Source organism: Oryx dammah, unplaced genomic scaffold, assembly GCF_014754425.2.
Source record: "Oryx dammah isolate SB20612 unplaced genomic scaffold, SCBI_Odam_1.1 HiC_scaffold_28, whole genome shotgun sequence".
In the NCBI taxonomy this organism is placed as follows: domain Eukaryota; kingdom Metazoa; phylum Chordata; class Mammalia; order Artiodactyla; family Bovidae; genus Oryx; species Oryx dammah.
The window spans coordinates 105,861,679-105,884,468 of NW_024070212.1; the positions used below are offsets into that span (position 1 = coordinate 105,861,679).

The 22,790-nt window shown below is 46.0% G+C and overlaps 2 protein-coding genes across 3 annotated transcripts in view; both read left to right on the forward strand.

Moving 5' to 3' along the window:
• INPP5B (inositol polyphosphate-5-phosphatase B) overlaps window positions 1-6,729 on the forward strand; it is a 52,496-nt gene extending 45,767 nt beyond the window's left edge. The window contains 5 exon segments of the mRNA XM_040231603.1: window positions 2,389-2,502; window positions 3,904-3,988; window positions 4,359-4,486; window positions 5,547-5,658; window positions 5,899-6,729. Coding sequence (XP_040087537.1) covers window positions 2,389-2,502; window positions 3,904-3,988; window positions 4,359-4,486; window positions 5,547-5,658; window positions 5,899-6,041 — 582 coding nt within the window. The 3' untranslated portion in view covers window positions 6,042-6,729.
• A 1,091-nt stretch (window positions 6,730-7,820) lies between these two features.
• Window positions 7,821-22,790, forward strand: part of MTF1 (metal regulatory transcription factor 1) — a 41,263-nt gene continuing 26,293 nt past the window's right edge. For both annotated transcript variants that reach the window (XM_040231637.1, XM_040231638.1), the window contains exons 1-2: window positions 7,821-7,917; window positions 9,938-10,396. In XM_040231637.1, coding sequence (XP_040087571.1) covers window positions 9,989-10,396 — 408 coding nt within the window. In that variant the 5' untranslated portion in view covers window positions 7,821-7,917; window positions 9,938-9,988. The remainder of the gene's footprint in view (window positions 7,918-9,937; window positions 10,397-22,790) is intronic.

Below are 22,790 nucleotides of genomic sequence, written 5' to 3' on the forward strand. Positions count from 1 at the left end.
GTTACTTGCCACAAGAAAACATCTAGAAGGATGTAGCAGCCAAGCCAATCAAGTGGGAGGTTCTCATGCCTACCTTCCCAGGGACCTGAGGATTCTCTAGCCTCCATAGTGTTTGCCTATGCTGTCAGATATGTACTGCTGTTTATCAGACATCCTGACATTTTTTTGTGGTTTGAAACAACAGCAAGTTATTGCTTCTCATGTGAGTTTCCATTGTGGCTCTTTTGCTGGTCTCGCCCAGGCTCATTTATGTTGTCAATGGCAGCTGTGCTGGCCAGAGGGTTCAAGGAGGCCTCCCTCTCTTTCTTTCTTTTTAAAATAATTTTTCTTTATTTTTGGCTGTTCTGGGTCTTGGTTGCTGCATGGGCTTTCCTCTGGTTGTGAGCGGGGCCTACTCTCTAGTCGCGGTGCTTGGGCTCTAGGGCGTGCGGGCTTCAGTAGCCGCGGCAACGTATGCTCAATGGTTGCCGTTTGCAGGCTCATTAGTTGTGGCGTGTGGGCTCTGTTGCTCCCTGGCATGTGGATCCTCATGGACCAGGGCTGGAAGCTGTGTCTCCTGCATCAGCAGGTGGATTCTTTACCAGTGAGCCACCGGGGAAGCCCCTCCCTTATTTCCTTGGTGTTGGTTGCTCGCTGGGCCTCTCCCTCGCTATGGGCTCTTGTCATTCAGTAGGTTGGCCTGAGCTTCCCTCGGCAGTGGCAAGAGTTTGAGCGCAGAAACTGTAAGGCCCTAGTGGCCGAGGCTCTAAACTCACATGGTACCACTCTGCCACATTTTATTGATCAGAACAAGTTGTGAGGTCAGTCCAGATTCTAGGGACGGGGCAAGACTCTACCTCTTGATGGAAAAACTGTGAAATGTTTTGCTGTGTTTTTTGATCCTTCATAATAATATTAAAGAAATTCAGACACAGATACCAAGATAATGCATGTCCCTGCCCCATGATAGTTATTTCTTTTCCTGTTTTATTCATCACTTTTTTGTTGTTGTTTTGCTTATTTTGTTGGCTGCGCTGCGTAGCCTGTGGGACCCTAGTTCCCCAACCAGGGACTGAACCTGGACCCTCGCCAGAGAGAGCTTGGAGTCCCAGCCACTGGACCACCAGGGAATTCCCTGTTTTAATCATCACTTGGTATATTATCCTAAAATAATTTTCTGAGATCTAAAAAGATTCATATGCAGACTTACAGATATTAAACACAAACTTATGGTTACCAAAGGGGAAATGTGGGGAGAGAGAAATCAAGAGCTTGGGATTAACATATACATACTTCTATATATAAGATAGATAACCAACAAGGACCTACTATATAGCACAGGGAAGTCTGCTCAATATTCTGTGATAACCTGTAGAATAAATGTATGTATATGTATAACTGAATCATTTTGCTGTATACCTGAAACAAACACAAAATTATAAATCAACTATCATTTCAGTTCAGTCACTCAGTCGTGTCTGACTCTTTACAATCCTATGGACTGCAGCATGCCAGGCTTCCCTGTCCATCACCAACTCCCGGAGCTTGGTCAAACTCATGCCCTTCAAGTTGGTGATGCAATTCAACAGAGGTGTTGTACCTTTGTCCTGCCTTCAATCTTTCCCAGCATCAGGGTCTTTTCTAATGAGTCATTTCTTTGCATCAGGTGGCCAAAGTATTGGAACTTCAGCTTTAGCATGAGTCCTTCCAGTGAATATTCAGGGTTGATTTCCTTTAGGATGGACTGGTTGGATCTCCTTGCTGTCCAAGGGACTCTCAAGAGTGTTCTCCAGTATCACAGTTCAAAACCATCCATTCTCTGGTGCTCATCTTAATCAACTGTAGTCCAATAAAATTAATAAATAAACAGCTCCTGTGGAGATAATTCTAATACAGGGAGCCAGTTTGGAACAGATTTTTGGCAATAGATCTGCTTTTCTTTTTCCTCCATTTCATTTTTTAATTTAGGGACTCCTGAAAACAGAGGCCTCCAAGAAGGGTACTGATTTTTGTCACGGGTCTGTGTAGTAAGTTAACCCTGGACCTCAACCTTGCCTTTGGGTTTTGGGATTCCCAAGTCTGTGCTCTTTTTTCACCAGACCACACCATTTCTCTGGTTCTGACAGTGAAAGTACTACAGACAGGATGTTTGTTTCTAAGATGCCACATACTTTACCTGATTCATTGACACTACTTGCCATAAGCCACTCCTAATTCTTAGGAGTCACTTTTCATACCTTGGTCATGCCACCAGATTTCATTTTTGCCTGATGAGTGTTTGCTTAGGGACATCAAAACACTCCCCTTCTTCCATGGGTTTGCTGTCCCTATATCCTGCATTCTCCTGAAGCCAGCCTGGTGGAAGCTCAATTGGTGGACCTTCTGATCATGCTTTTTCTTTCTTTTCAGACTCTGATGCGACTCCAGACTGAAGATAATGGGAGCCAATTGGAGAAACCCATGGACATTCCCAAGGAGCTCTGGATACTGGTTGATTACCTGTACCGAAATGCCATCCAGCAGGTAGGTGGTGCTGATGTAGTCACACCTGACCGAGGCCATGTTGCCTTGAGAAAGAGCATCAGCCCTGAGAACTTTGGGCAGAAAACACTTTTCCCCTGAAGAACCTGTGGAATGCTGCTCTTCCACCGTGGAGTGAAAGTTGACATGTTCACGTGCCACACTCCCATGGGGCCCCGCTATGACACACAGCACCCGATTCTTCCTAGGGGAAGCAGCCTGGGAGGGCCTTCCCGGCAGAGCATACTCCCTCCCCAGACCTCTGGGGTCCTCCAGATAGAAAGGCATCTGAAACCTTCTCAGAATGTCAGCCAGCTCTCCTTTGCGGGAACTCTCGCCAGCTTCTAGGAATGGGAGGGGCTCACTTGTTGACTAGCCAGAAGGGCAGGGGGACCCGTGGAACCCTCAGGCCGTGAGTCTGGAAGCCTGATTTCCAAAGTGGGTTGGGCAAGCTTCCTGCCATCAGATTGGTCAGTTTCACTGACTGGTTTGTCTGGGGCCCAGGGAGACCCATAGAAACTCTGATCTGCTGCACCTCTACCACTTCAGAGCAGTGTACATTCTTAGCATAGTGCTCTCTGCTTTGCCCCTCAGATTTATTGAGCATTACAGTGTCCCAAACTCTGTTCTAAGTGTTTTGCAGCACAACCTCATTTAGTTCTCACAGTAGTTCTCAAATGAGGAAACAGATGCTCAGAAATGTGAAATAATTTGGCCAGGGTCTCAGAGCTGACAGATGGGCAGGATCGGGATTTGAATCCAGGGAATCTCTAGAAGTCACCTTCTTAAGGACTGTGCTAGTCTACCTTCTCTATAGAGCTCCTTTCAGGTGTAACTTTTGAGCAATACATATAATATTGTTACTGTTCAGTTATTGGGCATTGAGTCATTTTGTAAAACAAATGAATATAGGGGATCCTAGGACTCATGGAAATACCTTTATTGCCATAATCTCATTCATTTTTTCAAAGCACTGAGATACCTTTTTAACTTTCTCCATCTTATAAATGATATATATGTTTTTTTTTTTTTTTTTCTGGTTAATCCCTCTTAACACTGCAGGGACCATAGCTACTTTAAAGTTTTCCCTTCAGTCTCAGATCTCCAGGGATCAAATTTGCATCCCCTGCAATGGAATCACAGCATTCTAATCACTGGACTCCAGGGAATTCTCTCACAATAGATATATTATTGTGCTCAAGACCTGTTGTGGGAGCATGACTGGGAAGGCCTGAGAGATGAATCAGCCACATCAGCCTACATCACATTGTCTGCTGGGGTGATTCAAAAGCCTCAACACACTCTCCCTTTCTGTACCCTGCTGGTGATTATGTTTCTAGGTCAGGAAATCATTGCTGCCTTTCTGAGAATAGAATTATTTTGTGATTCTCTTCCTTTTTTCAGGAAGATCTGTTTCAGCAGCCAGGCCTGAGGTCGGAATTTGATCATATCAGGGACTGTTTAGATACTGGGACGATTGATAACCTCTGTATCCTTTCAGATGTTCGTGTGCCCATGTGTATTATGTGTGTGTGCATATGAGTAAGAGAAGTGAGCAAAAGGAAGGGGTGATATTTTAAGGCTCAAAATCAGACATTGTGAACTCAGCTGTCATGTTTTACTTATTTAAAGTTTGCATAGAGAAGACTTTACAACCTTAAGCAACCAACATATCAGGAATTTAGGAGAGCCCAGCCAAGCTCACAGCTTGGCCCCTCCACGATGTCAGTCCGGCATCTGAGCGCTGAGCAGAGCGCCTGGCTGGGCACGCCACACTCTGGCATGTGCTGGCTCCCGGGCCGTTTCCTAACAGTGACCATGGCAGCAGCGTCATCTGTTCCTTAACGATGGGCCCAAAGCTGCTAGCAACCATTCTGTGGCCGAAGCCCTGCTGCTCTTCTTGGAGAGCCTGCCAGAGCCTGTCATCTGTTACAGCGCCTACCGCAACTGCTTGGAGTGTTCCGGCAACCTCATAGCAAGTAAACAGGTGAGCGCAGGCGTGGAGCATTGCTGTGTTCATGTTGTGACCATGGCTCTCATGGGGCCTACAGGAACAAAGTGGCTGCCATCCCCCAAATGCAGTGTCTTAGAAACTCAACTCCAAGTCTTTCCTTCCCAAACCCATTCTTTCTCTCATGTCCCTTTTCCTCTTAATGGCATTACCATAATTCCACTGACTCAGCCCAGAAAACAGAGTCATTTCTCCTTCCTCCTCTTCTCACCTCCCACATGTACCATCCCCTTACTCTGTCACTCTTTCTTCCATTCTAGTTCCACTTTCCTTGGTTCAGGACCCTGCATTCATGCTCTGCTTCTGCAATTGGTTTTGCGAACTGCCATTCGATTTGGTGTTCAAAAGTTCTCATCAGGTCCCCGTTAGTCAGAAAGGGTCTCCATTACCAAATAAGGATTTTCTTAAACCGGTATTTGGGACTTTTTATGATCTCACCTAGTCGTACACATAAGTAACCTGCCGGAGCAGAATAATCTAAAAAATATGCTAACAATACAGGTTCCCAAGCCTTACCCCACCTCCTCTGAATCAGAATCTCTTTTGAAATATATTTTGTGCAAGCTTCACTACCAATTCTGAAATGTAGACAGCCAGAGTACTTTTTGAATTCTAGCCTGATCAACCCTTCCAGGCTTAGGGAATGGTAGGCTTCAAACAGTAGTGCTCTTACCAAAACTGACTTCTCACAATGGGCTTTCTCTTCTTGTCTCACTGTTTTCCTTATCTTGCCTTTTTCTACACTTTCTTTTGCCCTAAATGCTCTAGTCCTTTACCTCTGCATCTTCACGTATATTCAAGACCCAACTGAGACGTTTTTGACTTTTGAGAACATGCAGTTAGAAATTTGACCTCTAAGTTCACGTAGCACTTGATCTATGCTTCTCTTTTGGCACCTGTGACGAGTGATCAGGGTTTTCTACACATAGTCTTTCTCACGTACCTGGATCGTGTATACTCAGTTCCTGGAATATAACAGGCACTGGAGAAATGATTGAATGAACAAAAAGACAAATATCAATTCTCCCTCTCTCAGGTCATTACTACCCTTCCTGCGTGCCACAGAAATGTCTTCACCTATTTGATGGCGTTTTTGCAAGAACTGCTGAAAAATTCAGCAAAAAACCACTTGGATGATAATATTCTAGGTAAGCCAAGGATGTGTGGAAAGCACTCTGCAAACTGATTCATTACAAGAAGTGTGGTTGAGGAAGGTCCCAAGTCCACTGCAGTGGAACTAAAACCTCAAGCTCTGGGCAAAGTTTACCCTCAGATAGTTATTTTAAAGCAGAAACTATTGCCATGGGGGCACCCCTCCCCACTCTTTAGAACACGAGAATAAGTAGTACTTCTGCTGAATTCTGTGTTTTCTGTTTTTTTTCATGCAGCCAGCATATTTGGTAGCCTTCTGCTTCGAAACCCAGCTGGTCACCAAAAGCTTGAAATGGCAGAAAAGAAGAAGGCTCAAGAATTTGTTCACCAGTTCCTCACTCACCCCGAGCCTCTCTCTCTCCTCTCCTATTCTGCCTGAGACAGCCAGTTACCAGTCCCCCTGTTGCAGCTCCAGAGCTGCCCTAAGAGGATATGAGCCCACAGGGAAGTCTGAGTGGCAGCTGCCTGTTTCTTGAGCCCAGACCGCCCTCTCCACCATGACCATCACACTCGGTGCTGCTGCGAGTTGTGAAGACACTGAGGGGAAATCCACCATTGTAAAACTGACATGCAGCGTTCAACTTTAGTTTTTTAACAGATTTTTTTTTTTTTTTAACGTTTAAACAGCCATACTCCTTGTGCTCAACCTGCTTCCAAGACATACAGTGCCTTCCCTGTAGCTTGGGCCAAGCTCCCCACAAATATTTGAACAAACTTTGGAGTCCTAAGGGATGAATGAGGATGCAAATACAAAGAATGTAAATGGAAGCTGCTGGATAAACAGGCCACACAGCTTCTCCAGGTGCTTTCAGCGCTCCGTCCAAGGACATGTGTGTACCCATATGCAAACCCTGCCCCGCTTCCCACTCATAAATATGGCTCAACAAGTCTGAAACTGGCCACTTAGCCTCCAAGGGCAATACAGTGGCTTGAAAATAAAAATGCTGAACAAACTGGTGTTCTGGTGAAACAAGTGGAGTTTACCAGGCCAACAAATCCTCCCAACTGTATATAATGCATTCCCTCTTGTGTAATATATTTTAATGATAAATGTATTTTTAACAGTGGTTGCTTGTTTTTATCTTTTTAGAGATGGCAGGTCTCAGCAGCTGGACATCTGTGGCTTAAGCACTGGGGGCAGCTGGTCAGGGGCCAGACAGATATTTGCCTGGCAGTCTGGTGATAACAACTACTATTTACATTTTTCAAGGAAGAGCTAGTACAGGCCTGGCCCAACCCATTGACCCCTGATCTAATTTCTGAGGGTTGTCCCACTCTGAATATTCTAAAAGAAGTAGCTTATAGGGAAGACGGTTGTGGCTGATAAGTTCTGACAGCTAGATCTAACAGGCATTTATAAGTCTGGAGCAGAATGAAAGCACGTTCAAAATAGTTTCTTGGAACACCACCACTCCTTGGCAGTGTAGTGGTTTAGATACGGGCAGGCTGTACGACAATATGAACGGTTAAAGAAAGGGAATGGCCGGTAGGTGGCGTTACCTGGCCCGGGTGCGTGTCCGGAGGAAGCCGGCAGTCCTCTGGAGGGGAAAAATGGGAGACACGGCCTGGGCAGGCGAGTGAGGAGGGAGTTGGGCGTCTTAAGACAGCCCGTGACAGGGGCAAGAGGTGGCGGCGCCCTCTGGCCAGGGTTGGAATACTCTCCATTTCTGCCGTTTGGGTCCAGGATTCCTTTCTGGAGCCCTCCTGGCCTACTAACTGTTGGGTGAGGAGGGGAAGCTGGAGCTACAGGAGAAAGGCGGGAATGCCACAGCTTTCCAGGTTTCCCCGCTGCGGTCCTGGCCGGAATTCAGCGGCTAACTGTGGTCCTTCCCGTCGTGCTTGCGGCTGCCAAGGGGACGGCAGCGCAAGCCCCGCTGAGGCGACTTTGGGTTAGTGATTAGCGGGTCTGATCCATCTTCCTCGCGTCTGGTGCCTCTAGAGCGGAACTCTGAACCCCCGCAAGCAGAATACGAGGCAGGTTCTTCACCGCGCGGGCGGAATTCGCGGCGCAGCGAAGTCTCCGCGGTGCCCGCCCCGCCTCGCCCCTTTCGCGCTCGCCAATTAGAGGCTCGAGCTCAGCCTCCGCACTGACTAAACCAACCAGAAGCTTCAATGGAAGGTGGAGCCCGTATCTTCACTTTCCTCCGGAAAGCGGAAGCGGAAGTGACGTTCAGGGAAGGTGGGGGCAATCATGGTGCCGCTGGGGAGGGGAGAAGCTGCTGCTGCCGCCGCCGCCGTTGCCGGGAGCCGCGGAGGTAAAAGGCGAAACTAGACGCGGCCTGGGCTGGGGACTTCCCGGGAGGCACGGGACTTAGGCTTTCTCCTGAAGCATTTTCCAGTAGGAACCCCAGACCGGTTACCATAGGGACCCCACCCCTCCTCCGTTTCCATGGGGATGAGTATCCAGTCCCCCTCCCCTGTTTCCATGGAGATCCGGACCCTGCCCCTCTTCTCCCGGCCTGGAGCCCCCCCAGCCTGACTTCGGGTTTTTTCGTGTAGCCCTTGACGGGGGACTATCCCAGACAGGTTCCTTTTCCCAGTCTCCTCTTAAGGGTGCTCCGTTTGTACTTCTCGTTTGCCACCCTCAAAGCTCCTGGTCTGGTTTGTTCCGGACAGTTGGTCTCCGCGTTGCTGCCTGTGGTGCTGGGGCAGCCCAGTGGGGCCCCCGGTGCTCTTATCTCTCCTCTCAGATGCAGCGAAATGTGCATCTACGGGTTGCGTAAGCCAGAGCGAGGGGTCGGGCCGGTTCCTCCCGGATCAGATCCCCTGGCCACTCTCTGGTAACTACCACTGTGTCTAGCCGCCCTCCCGAGTAAAGGTTCACTTTCTGATCCGAAACAGAAGAGAAAGATAAAGTGCAAAGCCAGACTGAAAATTAAAAGTGATGTACTAATTATTTGTAAATTCTCTATTCTGTCTGCCAAACCCGCGTTTGTGGAACCGGTGTGTTTGCAGGTAAAAGAAGAATCACTGTTCCAGAACAGGAAAACTTCAAGTTTGATATTTTCCCCAAGAGAGTATATATCCTTCCAAGAGGGTATATCTGCAAGTCTTTCATTCATTTAACTGACATCTCCTGAACTCCTCATGCCTAGAGACTAAAATAAGACTCATCATTTCCTCATTTCAGAAAGCACCCTATAAAACTTAGCTTCTAGTGGACACCAGATTGTTTTAGGAGATTAATAGATAAAGTGATCTTCATTAGATATACCTGATTAGGGGTCAGCTCCACTACCCAGAACGGAGAAGGCAATGGCACCCCACTCCAGTACTCTTGCCTGGAAAATCCCATGGATGGAGAAGCCTGATAGGCTGCAGTCCATGGGGTCGCTGAGGGTCGGACACGACTGAGTGACTTCACTTTGACTTTTCACTTTAGTACATTGGAGAAGGAAATGGCAACCCACTCCAGCGTTCTTGCCTGGAGAATCCCAGGGACGGGGGAGCCTGGTGGGCTGCCGTCTAGGGGGTTGCACAGAGTCGGACACGACTGAAGTGACTTAGCAGCCACTACTCAGAAACTGAAACATCTGTTTTGGGATGGAGAGAACAGATTCACCCTTGATTCCTCTGCTGTGGTCAGACACTGTGTTTTAACATATATTATGTCTTTTACTCCACATAACAGTTTTGTGAGAACAGGAATTACCAGTCCCACCCTACATAAGTGAAAAGTAAGGCACAGAAAGTTACCCAGGCAGTAAGTAGGAAAGCCAGGATTTGTGGCTAGGTGACCCTACCTTCAAAGCCCTGCTTCTTCCACCATAGACTTACTGCCTCACTGTTTCATTTGGAGTTTCCTTTCTTTAAGATTTATAACAATCCAGCCCTGAAACAGTTTGTTCCTGTTTCCCCTTAAGTATTTTGACTCACCTTCACAGTGTTTGGCAGTAAGGCACATTTGGAAGGTCTTATGAGCTGCTACTTATTACTTCCATTAAAATTTTTATTTTATTTATTTATCAAAAAAATGTCTTTGGTCGCACTAAGTGGCTTGTAGGATCTTAGTTCTCAGACCACAGATTGAATCTGGGTGCTCTGGAGTCCTAACCACTGGGAATTCCCATTACTTCCATTTTTTAAAAAAGGCATTGTTTTTCCTTCAAAATGACTTGATAGTTTTCAACTTAAAGAAGAAATTCCCAAAGAAGATGTTTTTCATTATTCTGGCCTGCTCTTATATGGAGAGGAAAAAGTCTTGTGACTGCTGTGGAGGTGAGGTCCCAGGGTCCTGTGGTTTATGACTTTGACTCTGGCTTTGTTCTCTTGCAGACAGGTCACTGCCTTTCCATTTCTCACAATTGGGCTGAGCACAACTGAACCATGGGGGACCACAGTCCAGACGACAGCATCAGCTACTTTGAGGTAGAGGAAGATGAGCTGACCCCCGATGACAAGATGCTCAGGTTTGTGGATAAGAACGGACTGGTGCCTTCCTCATCTGGAACTGTTTACGATAGGACGACTGTTCTTATCGAGCAGGACCCTGGCACTTTGGAGGATGAAGATGACGATGGACAGTGCGGAGAACACTTGCCTTTTCTAGTAGGGGGTGAAGAGGGCTTTCATCTAATAGATCATGAAGCAATGTCCCAGGGTTACGTGCAACACATTATCTCACCAGATCAGATCCATTTAACAATAAACCCTGGTTCCACGCCCATGCCAAGAAATATTGAAGGTGCAACCCTCACTCTGCAGTCGGAATGTCCAGAAACAAAACGTAAAGAAGTAAGTAAAGCAGTGGGTGAGAGCCCGGTTTGGCTTTGGGGAGGGTCCTTAAACCACAGTAGATGGCAGTTTCAGCCAGGGAGTATCAGAGCCCCTGGAATTAGGACCTACAGTGGCTTTCCTTAACAGTATATGCTTCATGTTTTGTTGTGACTCTTTTCTGAAACTTTCATTGTGTATGGCTATGTTGAAATCGGGGAAAGCTAAATTGCTACTTTTCCAAATTTGCTCCTCAGATCATAAATAAAATAGACATTTCACGGAGGTAAATCCATGTCTCTGATACGGAAATAACTGCTTTGTATAAAAATGCTTTGTTCTGGAGAAATGAGTGTTTGCTGGAGTATGCTTTATTAGTGAACATGTAGTGGGCAATAAAGGCTAGCTTTCTTTTGTAAGAAACTCGAGCAAGAGGCAGTATATCTAAAAGTTTTCATGCTCATATTTAGCTAGTACGCATAAGGTAACTCATTATTACAATGCTTTGAAAACTGTGAAGCTTGATACAAAGTGGTGATAATTAGCAGAGTAAAAGATGTGGTTTAAAGGTAGTGATATACATTTTCCAGGAACTAATTGCAGGTCAGCTCGTAGATGCCTGGTAGTTACAATGCCAGGGACTAACTGTCAGATGTTGCTAAACAGCCATTGGGTAAATCATTTCGCAAAATGTTTTTCTCTTTTACTGTAATTCAGGTCTTGAAACTGGAGAATTTGATTCGTGGCATATGGTTTTCCTTTGCTAGGCTTAGAATCTCAGAGCTGGAAGGGAGACCTAGTGAGACCATCGTGTCGTACCTCCCACCTCATGCAGAAGTCTCTCTGCAACAGTTCCTCTGGTCTCTGCTTGAATACCTCCAGGATGATGAGAGCACACTGTTCCACAGTTGAGCTTAATACAGAGTTTGCTGGCCAGCTCTGATTGTTAGAAAGCTTTGGCTTATATGAAGCCAAGAATCTGCCTTCCTGCAGCTGCTGCCCGCTGGTTCTAGATCTTCCTTTCTGAGCAGTGAGCTAAACCTTCCTCCCACAGAGGGCAACCCATCAAGGTAGTTAAAGATCATGGGTTTCTCTACACCTTCTCCGCTGACTTTCATGTCCCTCTTACGACATCTTCCCCTAGTTTCTCAGCATCCTGGTCACTTTTGATTGTGTGAGTTCCAATTTTCCAGAGTCCTTAAAATTTGTAATTGAACACAGTCTCAGAAGTGTGAGTCAGCTGGCACCGAATACCATGCAACTCTTATCTCTTCATCTGGACACTGTGCTACAATTACTATATGTCTATATTTTATCAGCAATGACCTCTTACTGTTAGCTGACACTTGAAAATCTCTAGACTGTTGTTTCTTAGCTGGGGATAGTTTTGTCCCCCAGGAGACATTTAGCAATGTCTGAGGACATTTTTGGTTGCCACCTTGGGGAAATGTTACTGGAACCTATTGGGTAGAGTCCAAAGATCCTGTTAAACATTCTAGTACACAGGAGAGCCCCCTACCAACAAATAATTAATTGTCTGGCCCTAAATGTCAATTAGCTGTATTCCAGTAAAATTTTACTTACAGGAGAAAACAGCCATTGGGTTTCCTAGACTACCCCTAGACTAGAACACGGAGCTGTAGAAGAGAATTTTGAAAATATAGCAGGCATCCAGACGTGGAACGCAGTGATAGCATGCCGCGGGTCTGGACTGCGTTCTGGAAGTACTCTGAAGGTGTCTGAGCCAAGGAGTGATGTGGTTAGAGTAGCATTTTAGAAATGTTGCTCTGGTAGCCGTGGCAGCTTGATTGCCTGGTTAGAAGATGGTTTCAGTTTAGGTTTGGGATTTCGTTTGAGTCTGATGAAGGTTAACTTGGAAAGAATCCAGAGCTTTTGTTGAAGTATAAGAGAATGTGGTTTGTTATTGAAGTTTGGAGAACGAGTGGTAAATTGAGTTTGATTCAAAGGGTTTATCTGTTTTTCTAAGCATGTTGAGTGTCTTCTGTCTCTCAGCACAGTGGCCACACAGATGACTCATGGAGCTTCAGATCTCAGTAGTGAGTTAAGTAGTTCACGTCCACTGTGATAGGTACTTTGAGGCCTCTTCAGAGTGCTCTATGCAGGCTGAGGAGAAAGCAGCTGACTCTCCTGTCCCCCTTGCCCTCCAAGAATGGTGATTCCATTAACAGGAATCGAGAGGAAGAGGAGAATATTTGGTGGGGAAACTGGTGAACTGGTTGGAGTATACTGAATGTGTAGTCCTTGGAGAAAAATAAAGTGAACAAGTTGAGAAGCTGTTTGGAAATGTGGATCTGAAGTCAAGGAAGGGGTTTGGGATGAGAATTGTGGATCCATGAAAGTGCAGTAGTTCAAACTGTGGGCAAATAACCTAAGGGAGAAGAAATAAGACTTGTTCTGAGAATTTTAGGGTTGGAAAGAGAAAGAGGAACCAGAGATCACATAGTCCCAGAGATGGGTGGAACACGATGTTGTGGAAGCTGAGGGAAGAGGGATTTAAGAAATATGAATATTCTTTTGTGACCCTGAAGAGGGATCAAGGGGCTGAAGATGGGCCATTAGCTCTGCTGCTTGTGCAATTGATCACCTGGTGGGAAGACGTTCCCTGGAGGCTGAGGCCAGATTTCAGATGATGGAGAAATGAGTGGGTGGTGAGGAAACAGGAGGCAGGAAGCATCAAGGTTTCTCTCTCTCTCTCTTTTTTTTAAATAGGGTCGTTGGAGGAAGAAAAGTGATGAGGCAGTAGTAATAAGGGGATTGGATCATTCTTTCAGCAGAGGGAATCTGAACATGGCTTAGGGCCTAAACCTTGGGCCGTCCTCAGTCAATGATGACCATGTGAGAGGTTTGGGCCGTCCTCAATTACTGATGACCGTGTGAGGGGTTTGGGCCGTCCTCAGTCAATGATGACCGTGTGAGAGGTTTGGGCCGTCCTCAGTTACTGATGACCGTGTGAGGGGTTTGGGCCGTCCTCAGTTACTGATGACCGTGTGAGGGGTTTGGGCCGTCCTCAGTTAATGATGACTGTGTGAGGGGTTTGGGCCGTCCTCAGTTCATGACGACCGTGTGAGGGGTTTGGGCCATCCTCAGTTAATGATGACCGTGTGAGGGGTTTGGGCCGTCCTCAGTTCATGACGACCGTGTGAGGGGTTTGGGCCGTCCTCAGTTACTGATGACCGTGTGAGGGGTTTGGGCCGTCCTCAGTCAATGATGACCGTGTGAGAGGTTTGGGCCGTCCTCAGTTAATGATGACTGTATGAGAGGTTTGGGCCAGCCTCAGTTAATGATGACTGTGTGAGAGTTTTCAAGAGCAGATGTTTGGGAAACATTTAAGTTAAATCAAGACAGAGATGTTTTTTATTAATATAGGGTTTCTCAAGAGCTTTTGATAATAACCAAGAAGGAAGGAAATGCAGAATTCTCCAAATATTTTGAACTTGGGAAACCATTTTTTCAGGTCTTATTTCCATGGTCAGTGTTCTGTGGAACACGTTTTGGGAAATGCTGATCTAGGCAGCAAAGGAGGAGATGGTGGGGAAGGGAGGATTATGCAACCAGTGATATGAGGTGTCACTTTTCCACTCCGTCCTACTTGCAAGCCTGGTTTACCATTAATGTCTTTTGATCCTTGATAATCATGTTGAATAAGACAAGTACCTTGTTCAGTGCACCATGGATTTAGCCCATTGTGCTTTCTTTTCCTCCCACCATGTTTTCCCATTCTATCCATGAGACCTACATGGAAGGTTCTAGAAACTCATTGAAATCATTAGGTGTGGGGTTAGCTGGAGGTTGAGGGAGAAGCCGCAGTGGCTTTCAGTCTTTGAAAATTGTGCTAAATGACCAGACATTCAGTAGACTCGCCTTCCTGGAGCACCATCATAACTGTAGCTTTTGTTGTAACGGCGATGTTATTTTATTTCTTGGCATTTAAATCCATTTAATTGGTATGAAGAGGCCAGTGTTTATGACTGTCTGATAACACTCTTCATGATTTCTTTACATTCCCCCCACCTCCACCTTTAAAAAAAAAAAAAAAAAACGACAAAAAACTGTGGTCTTTTTCTGTATCTCTATGCCCAGGTGTTACTCTTAAGAAATCAAATCATTTGATAGCTAGTCGTCTTGGCTTCCTAAGCAGCTTATTTTCTGAGTCAGATTCTGGCTTGATTTTCCTGTTTACCTTAGATTGTTCCATTGTTTGCTATAGTGTGTGGTTGGCTTACCTATTCATTTTTTTCTCCCTTGTGCTTGTTTTGTGCAAAAATAAACCAGCCAGAACCTTGCTACAGATCCTACCTTTTCCCACAGGGCCACTGGTCATTCCCATCCAAAGTGCACCTGTCTTATTCTTGTACTTGCTCCTTGACTGCTGTCTGCCTGTTGACTTGGTATTGTTGTTTAGTTGCTAAGTTGTGTCCAACTCTTTGCAACCCCATGGATGGCAGTGCACCAGACTTCCCTGTCCTTCCCTGTCTCCCAGAGTTTGCTAAGACTTAAGTTCATCGAGTCAATGATTTAGAAGCTCGTAAATCAAGACGTTGTCACTCTGACCTGTCAGAATGAGAACCTGTCATTCTCAGGGTCAGCATTCTTAAGAATTGCTCCTTTAATACCTTTGTACTCCAGGTTTCTAAGCAGCTATGTTTCCTTTCATCAGTTCATGCAGTCACTGGTTTCCTAAACTTTTTTACATCTATGCCCTTCCCAAGACCATTTCAGGACTGTCGGGTTACTTCCTCTGAACCACATCAGTGAATGTGTCTCCCCGCACCCCCGAACTGACCTTGCACTTCTCTGCTGCATGGTTGGCCAAGAAGGGTGAAGAAACCCAGGAGTCACATACCAAATAGCTCTTTATGATGCACCAAAGTGTCCCAGAGCATTGATTGGGAGAAAATATATTTTTCTGCCAAGAAGCACAGCTACAGGGATGCTTAATGAATTTGGTTGCTTGCTATGTTGGTCAGTGACATTCCAAGGGATCTTTTTTTTTTTTTTTCAGTGTGGCAAATTTTAAGATAAGGGGGAATATTTGACTCTAGTGTTTCAAAGCCTTTTTGCAACGTGCCTTTTACCTTGGGGACCCAGTTCCAATCTTATTGCTCATTATCAATGCCTAAGGCAGTGTGAGGATCCTCTCAGACAAACCAGGTTGTTGCTGACTCTGCAGAGGGGATCCGCCCACTTTTAGTCTTTGCACACCATGATTACTTCCTTTACAGGTTCCCTTGTAAACTCTCACAGAATTGCCCTGCAGAACTAGGACAGAGAGTTTCTGCTTGAAATGCTAGTGTTGAAGATCTGTTCATTCTTTCCACAAGCTTTTACTTATTGAGTATCATCAGCGTTTGTCAAATATCAGGAAGGACGAAGAAATAATCCCTGCCCTGAGGGACTCTGGGGAGTCCGGACCGCTGAGGCCGAAGGCGCAGGGTTCGGTAGGAAACCAGGGTTGGAAGCATTTTCCCTTGCCAGCAGATGAAGCCAGTTGAGCGCTGTCTCCCACATGCCGGCATGCATGTCGCATACTTCTTTTCAGCCATCAGCATTTCCATCACTGAGGCCCACTGGCTTGGAAGAGAGACCAGGGTGACTTTACATTCCAACTGGTTTTCCAGCATAATGCTGCAGGAATAACAGTTCTCAGATTTACATTGTATGTAGGCTGTACCTGTTGAGTATTGCTAATATTTCGATGTAGGACATTGGAGAAAGAATCTGAATGTTCATGTTTTTCTCTTATTTAAATCTAGCTTATTCTTAAAATTGTTTCCTCTGTGATGTGCACAGGGATAAGTTAGACCTAGGTTCCATCTTTGTTCTGGTATATACTGAGTGGCCTTGGGTGAGCTGCTCCATTTCTTCTTTTTTAAAATTGAAATAAAAATATCCCGTCACTTTTCGTGAAGGTGAAATATGATTTATTCATTTATATATGCACAACAGGGGATGCATAAAACGTTCAGGATCGCGCCCGGTGCCTGTTTGGTGAGTGTCCTCTCTTCCTTGAAGGCCCACGTGGTTCTTTCTTCTTTCTTTTTTCTAAATTTACTTCTGGCAGCACATCTCTTTGTTGCTGCGCTCAGGCTTTCTCTGGTTTCGGAGTTGAGAGGGCTCCTCTTTGTTGCAGTGCACGGCTCGTCCTTGCGGTGCCTTCTCTTCTTGTGGCGCCTGGGCTCCAGGGCGTGCAGGCTTGAGCAGTTGTGGTTCCCAGGCTCTACCGTGTGGCCTTCATGGTTTTGGCACATGGGCTCAGTTGCTCAGTGGCAAGTGGGATCTTCCTGGACCAGGGATTGAACCTGTGTCCCCTGCATCTGCAAGTGGAATCTTGTTCACTGTACCACTGGGGAAGTCACCCACATGGTCTTGAAGGAGGTATGGAAGGACGTATCCTCCTGTTAAAGAAAAGGTTAAACTGTCTTTGTTTGGAACTCTTTGGGAAGCGTTTTCTCCTGAAACAGGGTTATAGATTGTGTGTTTGGGTACCCTGGAGCCCAGTCACCCTTGACTTGCTGAACTGTCTTATTAATACGGTTGTGGAATGTGACCCACCATTTAGAACCATGTTTTACAAGGAGAACATGTTCGTAGTCCCTCTGCAGGGGCTCTGGGTGCAGCCCTTGCCACAGGTAACCTTCCAGACACTCACCCTCCTCCCTTGGACTTCTTGGGCTTCCTGAGAGCAGGCCCCCAAAACTTCCTTCCATGGTGGGCAGTTGGGGTACCAGGCAAAGCTGGGACTCTTTTTAAATATTGTTTTTAACTTTTTACAATTGAGATAAAATTGACATGCAACATAAGGATTCCATATTTGCATATATTACAAAATAATCACCATAATAAGTCTAGTTAACCATTTTTTTCCTCATGATGAGACCTTTTAAAATCTACCCTGTCAGCAACTTTCAGATAAACAATACATATCTATTAACTGTAGTTACCATGCTGTGCACTACATCCTCATGACTTACTTATTTCATAAGCTGAGGGCTCTTACAGCTAAAGAATGAGGACTCCTGTTTTGCTGGCCATGGCAAGAGGGTGAGGTGGCTGGCATCTTTTGAGTGCCTGCTATGTACCAGGCACTGTGTTCAGGATTCTGATAGTTTTGTATTTTCGTAATAATCTGAGGCAAGAATCCGTACACTGAAGCCCATTAGCTGTGAGAAGGGCTGAGACGTGAAGGGCAGCAGGGTGGCACAAGTTCCATAAAAGTACAGGGTTGAGGCCTGGAGACAGTGTGTGAATTCAGCCCTGTGGTAGGCAGTGCAGAGCTCTTCCATTTCTCCTCTGAGCTCTTTGGTTGCATATGGTGGAGTGGGAGAGAGGAGATCACTGACAGTGTCGGGAGAGAGTTGGTGCTGGGGAGAGGGATGGGAAGGAAAGGGCAGAGCCAGGCTGAGCATTGGTTTATAAGTATGTTCAGATGCTTGGTGTTCAGAACCAGAGACTCCCTTTCCTTACTGACAATGGTGCTGTTAGTGTGTGTGGGATCTAATTCTGCTGGCCTCAGTTCCTTTTCCTCCAGCAGAAACTCAGCTTTTTTTCTCTTCTTGATTTTTTTTTTTTCCCCTCCCATGCACCACATGGGGAGCTTAGTTCCCTGATGAGGGATTGAACCTGTGCCCCCTGAAGTGGCATCTTAACCACTGGACACTAGGGAAGTCCCACTTCTGAATTTTTTTTTGAAGCTGTTGTCTCCTAGAATTCCAGTGTTTAATTTTCTTATTTTTGCTTATCTCTTTTCACCTTTCCTTCTCTGCTTCTATTAACTTACAAGGGCAGTCATCTTTGTTAAATATTTCTGTATTCTAGAACTACTCAGAACACTTTATAAATCAACATCTGAAAACTTTTATGCCTCCTGCCCTTTATGAAACATTAGACCCCAGCCTCAGTGATCCCAACCTGTGCTGTATCTGAGCTCCCTAATCAGCAGCTGTCTTAGTGATGTAGTACTTAAGCTCTTTTGGAGAAACGTGTTTTCCAATGGAATCTTTGGTGATGTGTTCATATTATAGGTACTCTAGTTAATTTCTTTACAAATTCTTTTTTAATTTTAAAAATTATTTATTTATTTTCGGCTGCACTGGGTCGTCTTCGCTGTACGCGGGCTTTTCTCTAGTTGCAGAGAGTGGGGGCTACTCTTTAGTTGTGGTGCCCAGGCTTCTCACTGCAGTGGCTCCTCTTGTGAAGCACGGGCTCTAGGTGCTTGGGCTTAGTTGCTCTGCCAGATGTGGAATCTTCCCAGACCAGCAGCAATCGAACCTGTGTCCCCTGCATTGGCAGGCAGATTCTTATCCACTTCACCACCAGGGAAGTCCCCTACTCTGGTTAATTTCGACAGGCCAATTAATTATGTGTCCTTCAAGTTCTTTAAATTCAGGTTGGGCATCACCTCCTTTGAGAAGTTGTTCTTAGTCACTCCCAAGCTTGAGTTTTTCTTCAGTCAGTTCAGTCGCTCAGTCGTGTCTGACTTGGCGACCCCATGGACTGCAGCATGCCAGGCTTCTCCGTCTGTCACCAACTCCCGGAGCTTGTTCAAATTCACGCCCATCTAGTTGGTGATGCCAGCCAGCCACCTCATCCTCTGTTGTCCCCTTCTCCTCCTGCCTCCTGAGTTTTTCTTAGTCTTTTTCTCTATATTTCCCTATATTCTAACATCTGTACATTTCCTCATACCGTATTATTCTTGTCTGTTTGGATCTCTTCTCGTCTTTGAGCTTCTAGAGAGCAGGAGCCATTTTTTTTCTGTATTCCTATCTCCTGGGACAATATAATCCCTGGAACAGAACTTTTTTTGAATGCGTACATGCGTGATAAACTTTAATTGTATTTAAATGTACCAAATGTTGCAATACCTCTGCTGAGTAAGGAGATTTTTTGCAACTTCCTGCTCTGATCCAGTTTGAGGTGGTTTGTTTTCCCTTTTTGTGATATTTGATGCTGTTTAAAAACGATTCTGAAAGACAGTATTGGCACTTGCGTTTACTGCCTTCTTCCAGACAGGGTGAGATCACGCATTTATTCAGTGTAGCATTGGGGAGCACTTGCTTTGACAGCCATGTGTCCCCCTGCTAAATCCACACACCTTGCTCAGGCTGTGTCCTCTCCCCTGTCTCTCCCCTCCGCTGTTTTGTGTAAGAGGAGTTTTGTTCAGGATCTCCATGTCCTCCCTTTTCCCCAGCTTCTCAGCCTGGTAAGTCCTGGCGTCTGCTCTCACCCTCCCAGTGACACTAGTCTTGCTGGCCTCGTTCTGACCTTGTGAGCTGAGTCTTAAGAAACGCTTCCTCAGTCACCTCTGCCATATTTGACCTGGTTGACCCTCCTCCTTGAAACTCTGTCCCTTTGTCACTTAGAGCCCTTACCCCTACTTTCCTCAACAGTGAGTCCTGTTGGTTTAGTTTTGTTTGTTTAGTCATCTGTCCCTTCACTCAGCAAGTCTAAGCCACGTCTCCAGAGGCCGGTGCCTGAGGCTGTGGCAGAGAACTGGTCGAGCTGGATGTGGTCCTTGCTCTCATGGAGCCTGCTGCAGTCGCACTGCAGAGTAGCGGTTCATTGTTTAACTTTACAGGTACCTACTTGGTGCTTTCTGTTCTCCAGCTACTGCTGTGCCTAGCATCTACATAGATAATTATGTAAATTATTTAATTATGTCATTATTCAATCTTACTGGTATTCTGTGCTTTAAAGACATACAGGACGCCATGTGCTATGCCTAGTCGCGCAGTCGTGTCTGACTGTTTGCACCTCCATGGACGGTAGCCCACCAGGCTCCTCTGTCCATGGAGATTCTCCAGGCAAGAATGCTGGAAAAAAAAAAAAAAAAGAATGCTGGAGTGGGCGGCCATGCCCTGCCCTCTTCCAGGGGATCTTCCCACCCCAGGGACTGAACCCAGGTCTCCCGCACTGCAGGCGGATTCTTTACCGTCTGAGCCACCAGGGAAGCCCAGGATGCCATGAAAACCTGTAATAACAGTTGTTGTTTAGTCGCTGAGTCGAGGTCAACTCTTGTGACCCCATGGACTGTCACCCACCAGCCTCCTCTGTTCATGGGATTTCCCAGGCAAGAATACTGGAGTGCGTTGCCATTTCCTTCTCTGAGGGATCTTCCCAACCCAAGGATCGAACTTGTGTCTCCTGCTTGGCAGGCAGATTCTTTACCGCTGAGCCAACTAGGAAGCCCCTGTAATAAGGATACCTCCTCTCATTCGGGGAGGGGGTAGGAATGGGTCAGGGAACAGGTTCCTGAGGAAGGAACACTTAATGGAAGCTTGCATTGGCCAAGTAAGGAAACCTAGATGAGAGCAGCGGTTGGCAGGGCAGAGAGACAGGAATGGGTAGTTAACTTCACTTGTTACTTAGGAAGATATCAACTGCTGTAGCATCTTAAAAACGAAATTCTGCTCTTGTCATTCACCACTGTCATAAGCTCTGTGACTGAGACTTGCAGACTCCTTAATTAGAGCGTTCTCAGTCATGATTCTCCTCCCTGGTCAGTGATCGTTTTGAAATCTCTATCTCGAAGTACCAAAGAGGTTTTCCGTCTTGAGAAATCAGGACATGTGCATGAGAGGATAATTAGCTGCGTAAGCTAAGTGTCAAGTGAGTGGTATAGTTAAATATTATTGGAATTCAGAGACGGGCACTGTCACGTAGGTATGGAATGGTAGTGGAGAGGGCCTTGGAGGTGGTGAAGCTTGAGTGGAAGAGATTGGGAAAAGCAGAGAAGAAAGGAGCTGGACGTTTCCAGTAGAGAGAACAGAGAGTCCAGAGGCAGGGAAATGAGACTTCAGTGTAGCAGTTAGGGAGGAGGCACTGTCCCTTGTGGGCCTTGACAGTTCTCTGCTGCTAGCCTGAAGAGCACCTTGGAGGAGTCTGAATACGAGGCTAGGGAATTGGGGCTGTATCATTTGAGCAGGGAAATGGCACGTGTGCGCACTGGTTTAGAATGAATCTGGTGGTGACTGGCTTCAAAACTAGGCCCCGAGACATGAGAATGCCTGGTCAGTAGTTCAATTCAGCGGGTATTTATGGATCACCTCCGGTGTGGCCTAGGGAAGGGAAAGGGGTGAATGAGCAGGAGAACCCTTGTCTGGGGAACTTAAAATCCTGTGCAAAATCCTACTAGGGATTGGGCTTTTGAGAGAAGGACCTGGAGCCCAGGGGAGATGGGAGGACTCTGGGCCCCTCCCTCCCCACCCCCACAGGTTTTCAGGGTTTGGCAAACAGATGCCTGTTGGTGTAGAATGGTTTTCACATTTAAAAATTATTTTTAATCTAAAGAAAATTATTTCATGATATATGAAAATGATGAAATTCAGATTTCATTGTCCATAAATAAAGTTTATTTGGAGCACAGCCTTGCTTGTCCATTTATGTACTGTCTGTTACTTTTGGTGCTTCCCAGATGGCTCAGTGGTAAAGAGTCTGCCTAAACCCTGGGTCAGGAAGATCCCCTGGAGAAGGAAGTGACAGGCCACTCCAGTATTCTTGCCTGGAGAATCCCATGGACAGAGGAGCCTGGCAGGCCACAGTCCATGGGGTTGCAAAAGAGTCAGACACAAGTTAGCGTCTAAACAACAACAAATGGTTACTTGCACGTACAGACAGCAGTGGAGTTGAGTAGCTGTAAGAGAGACCACGTGGCCCAAAAGGCCCTTGAGTCGCCGCATCCTAACATCAGATCCTCCCTCTCTGAAACTGGATGTCCTTCTCCCTACCTCAGGCCTTTCCCTCCACCCGGGCTTTTAAATATCCTTGTCATCTTTATGTTCCTCCCAGATCCTCAGCTTCTTTCATCCAGGACCTTTCCCCTCCCAAATAGGCTCAAAACCTATCTTACTTCAAACAAACAAGATTTCATCAACTCAGAAGTCCACTTCTGCTGCCAATCTGCACCTCCAGTCTCTATCCCTGCCTCTCATGATTCACCTTAAGCCAGACTTCTGGCTTCATCAGTCCATTAAAACTAGTCTTGCTGAGTCCTTAGTGAATTCCTAGCTGCTGGATCCTATACTTTCCCTAGTCCTTCCTATCTTCCTTGTTTTCTCTGAAAACATCCTGACCATTCCCTTTTCCTCAAGACCTTTTGTTTTTTGGCTTCTGTGACGTCCACCTCCTTGGCATTCTCTTCCCAGTTCCACCGTCCTGTCACCCATTCACCCATCAGTGGCGTCTCTTCTTTTTACCAGTTCCCTAAACATTGGTGGCGTTCGAGAGCCCGTCCTTTGGCCTTGTGGCCAAGATTTTATTGAGCATCTACTATATGCCAGTCCCTGTGTTGAAATACTTCACACGAATTATCCCTAATCTTTATAACAACCCTAAAAAGATTGATTTTCTTTCCTCCATGTTGTAAATAGGAGCTGGAGACTTAGCTTAAGTAATTTTC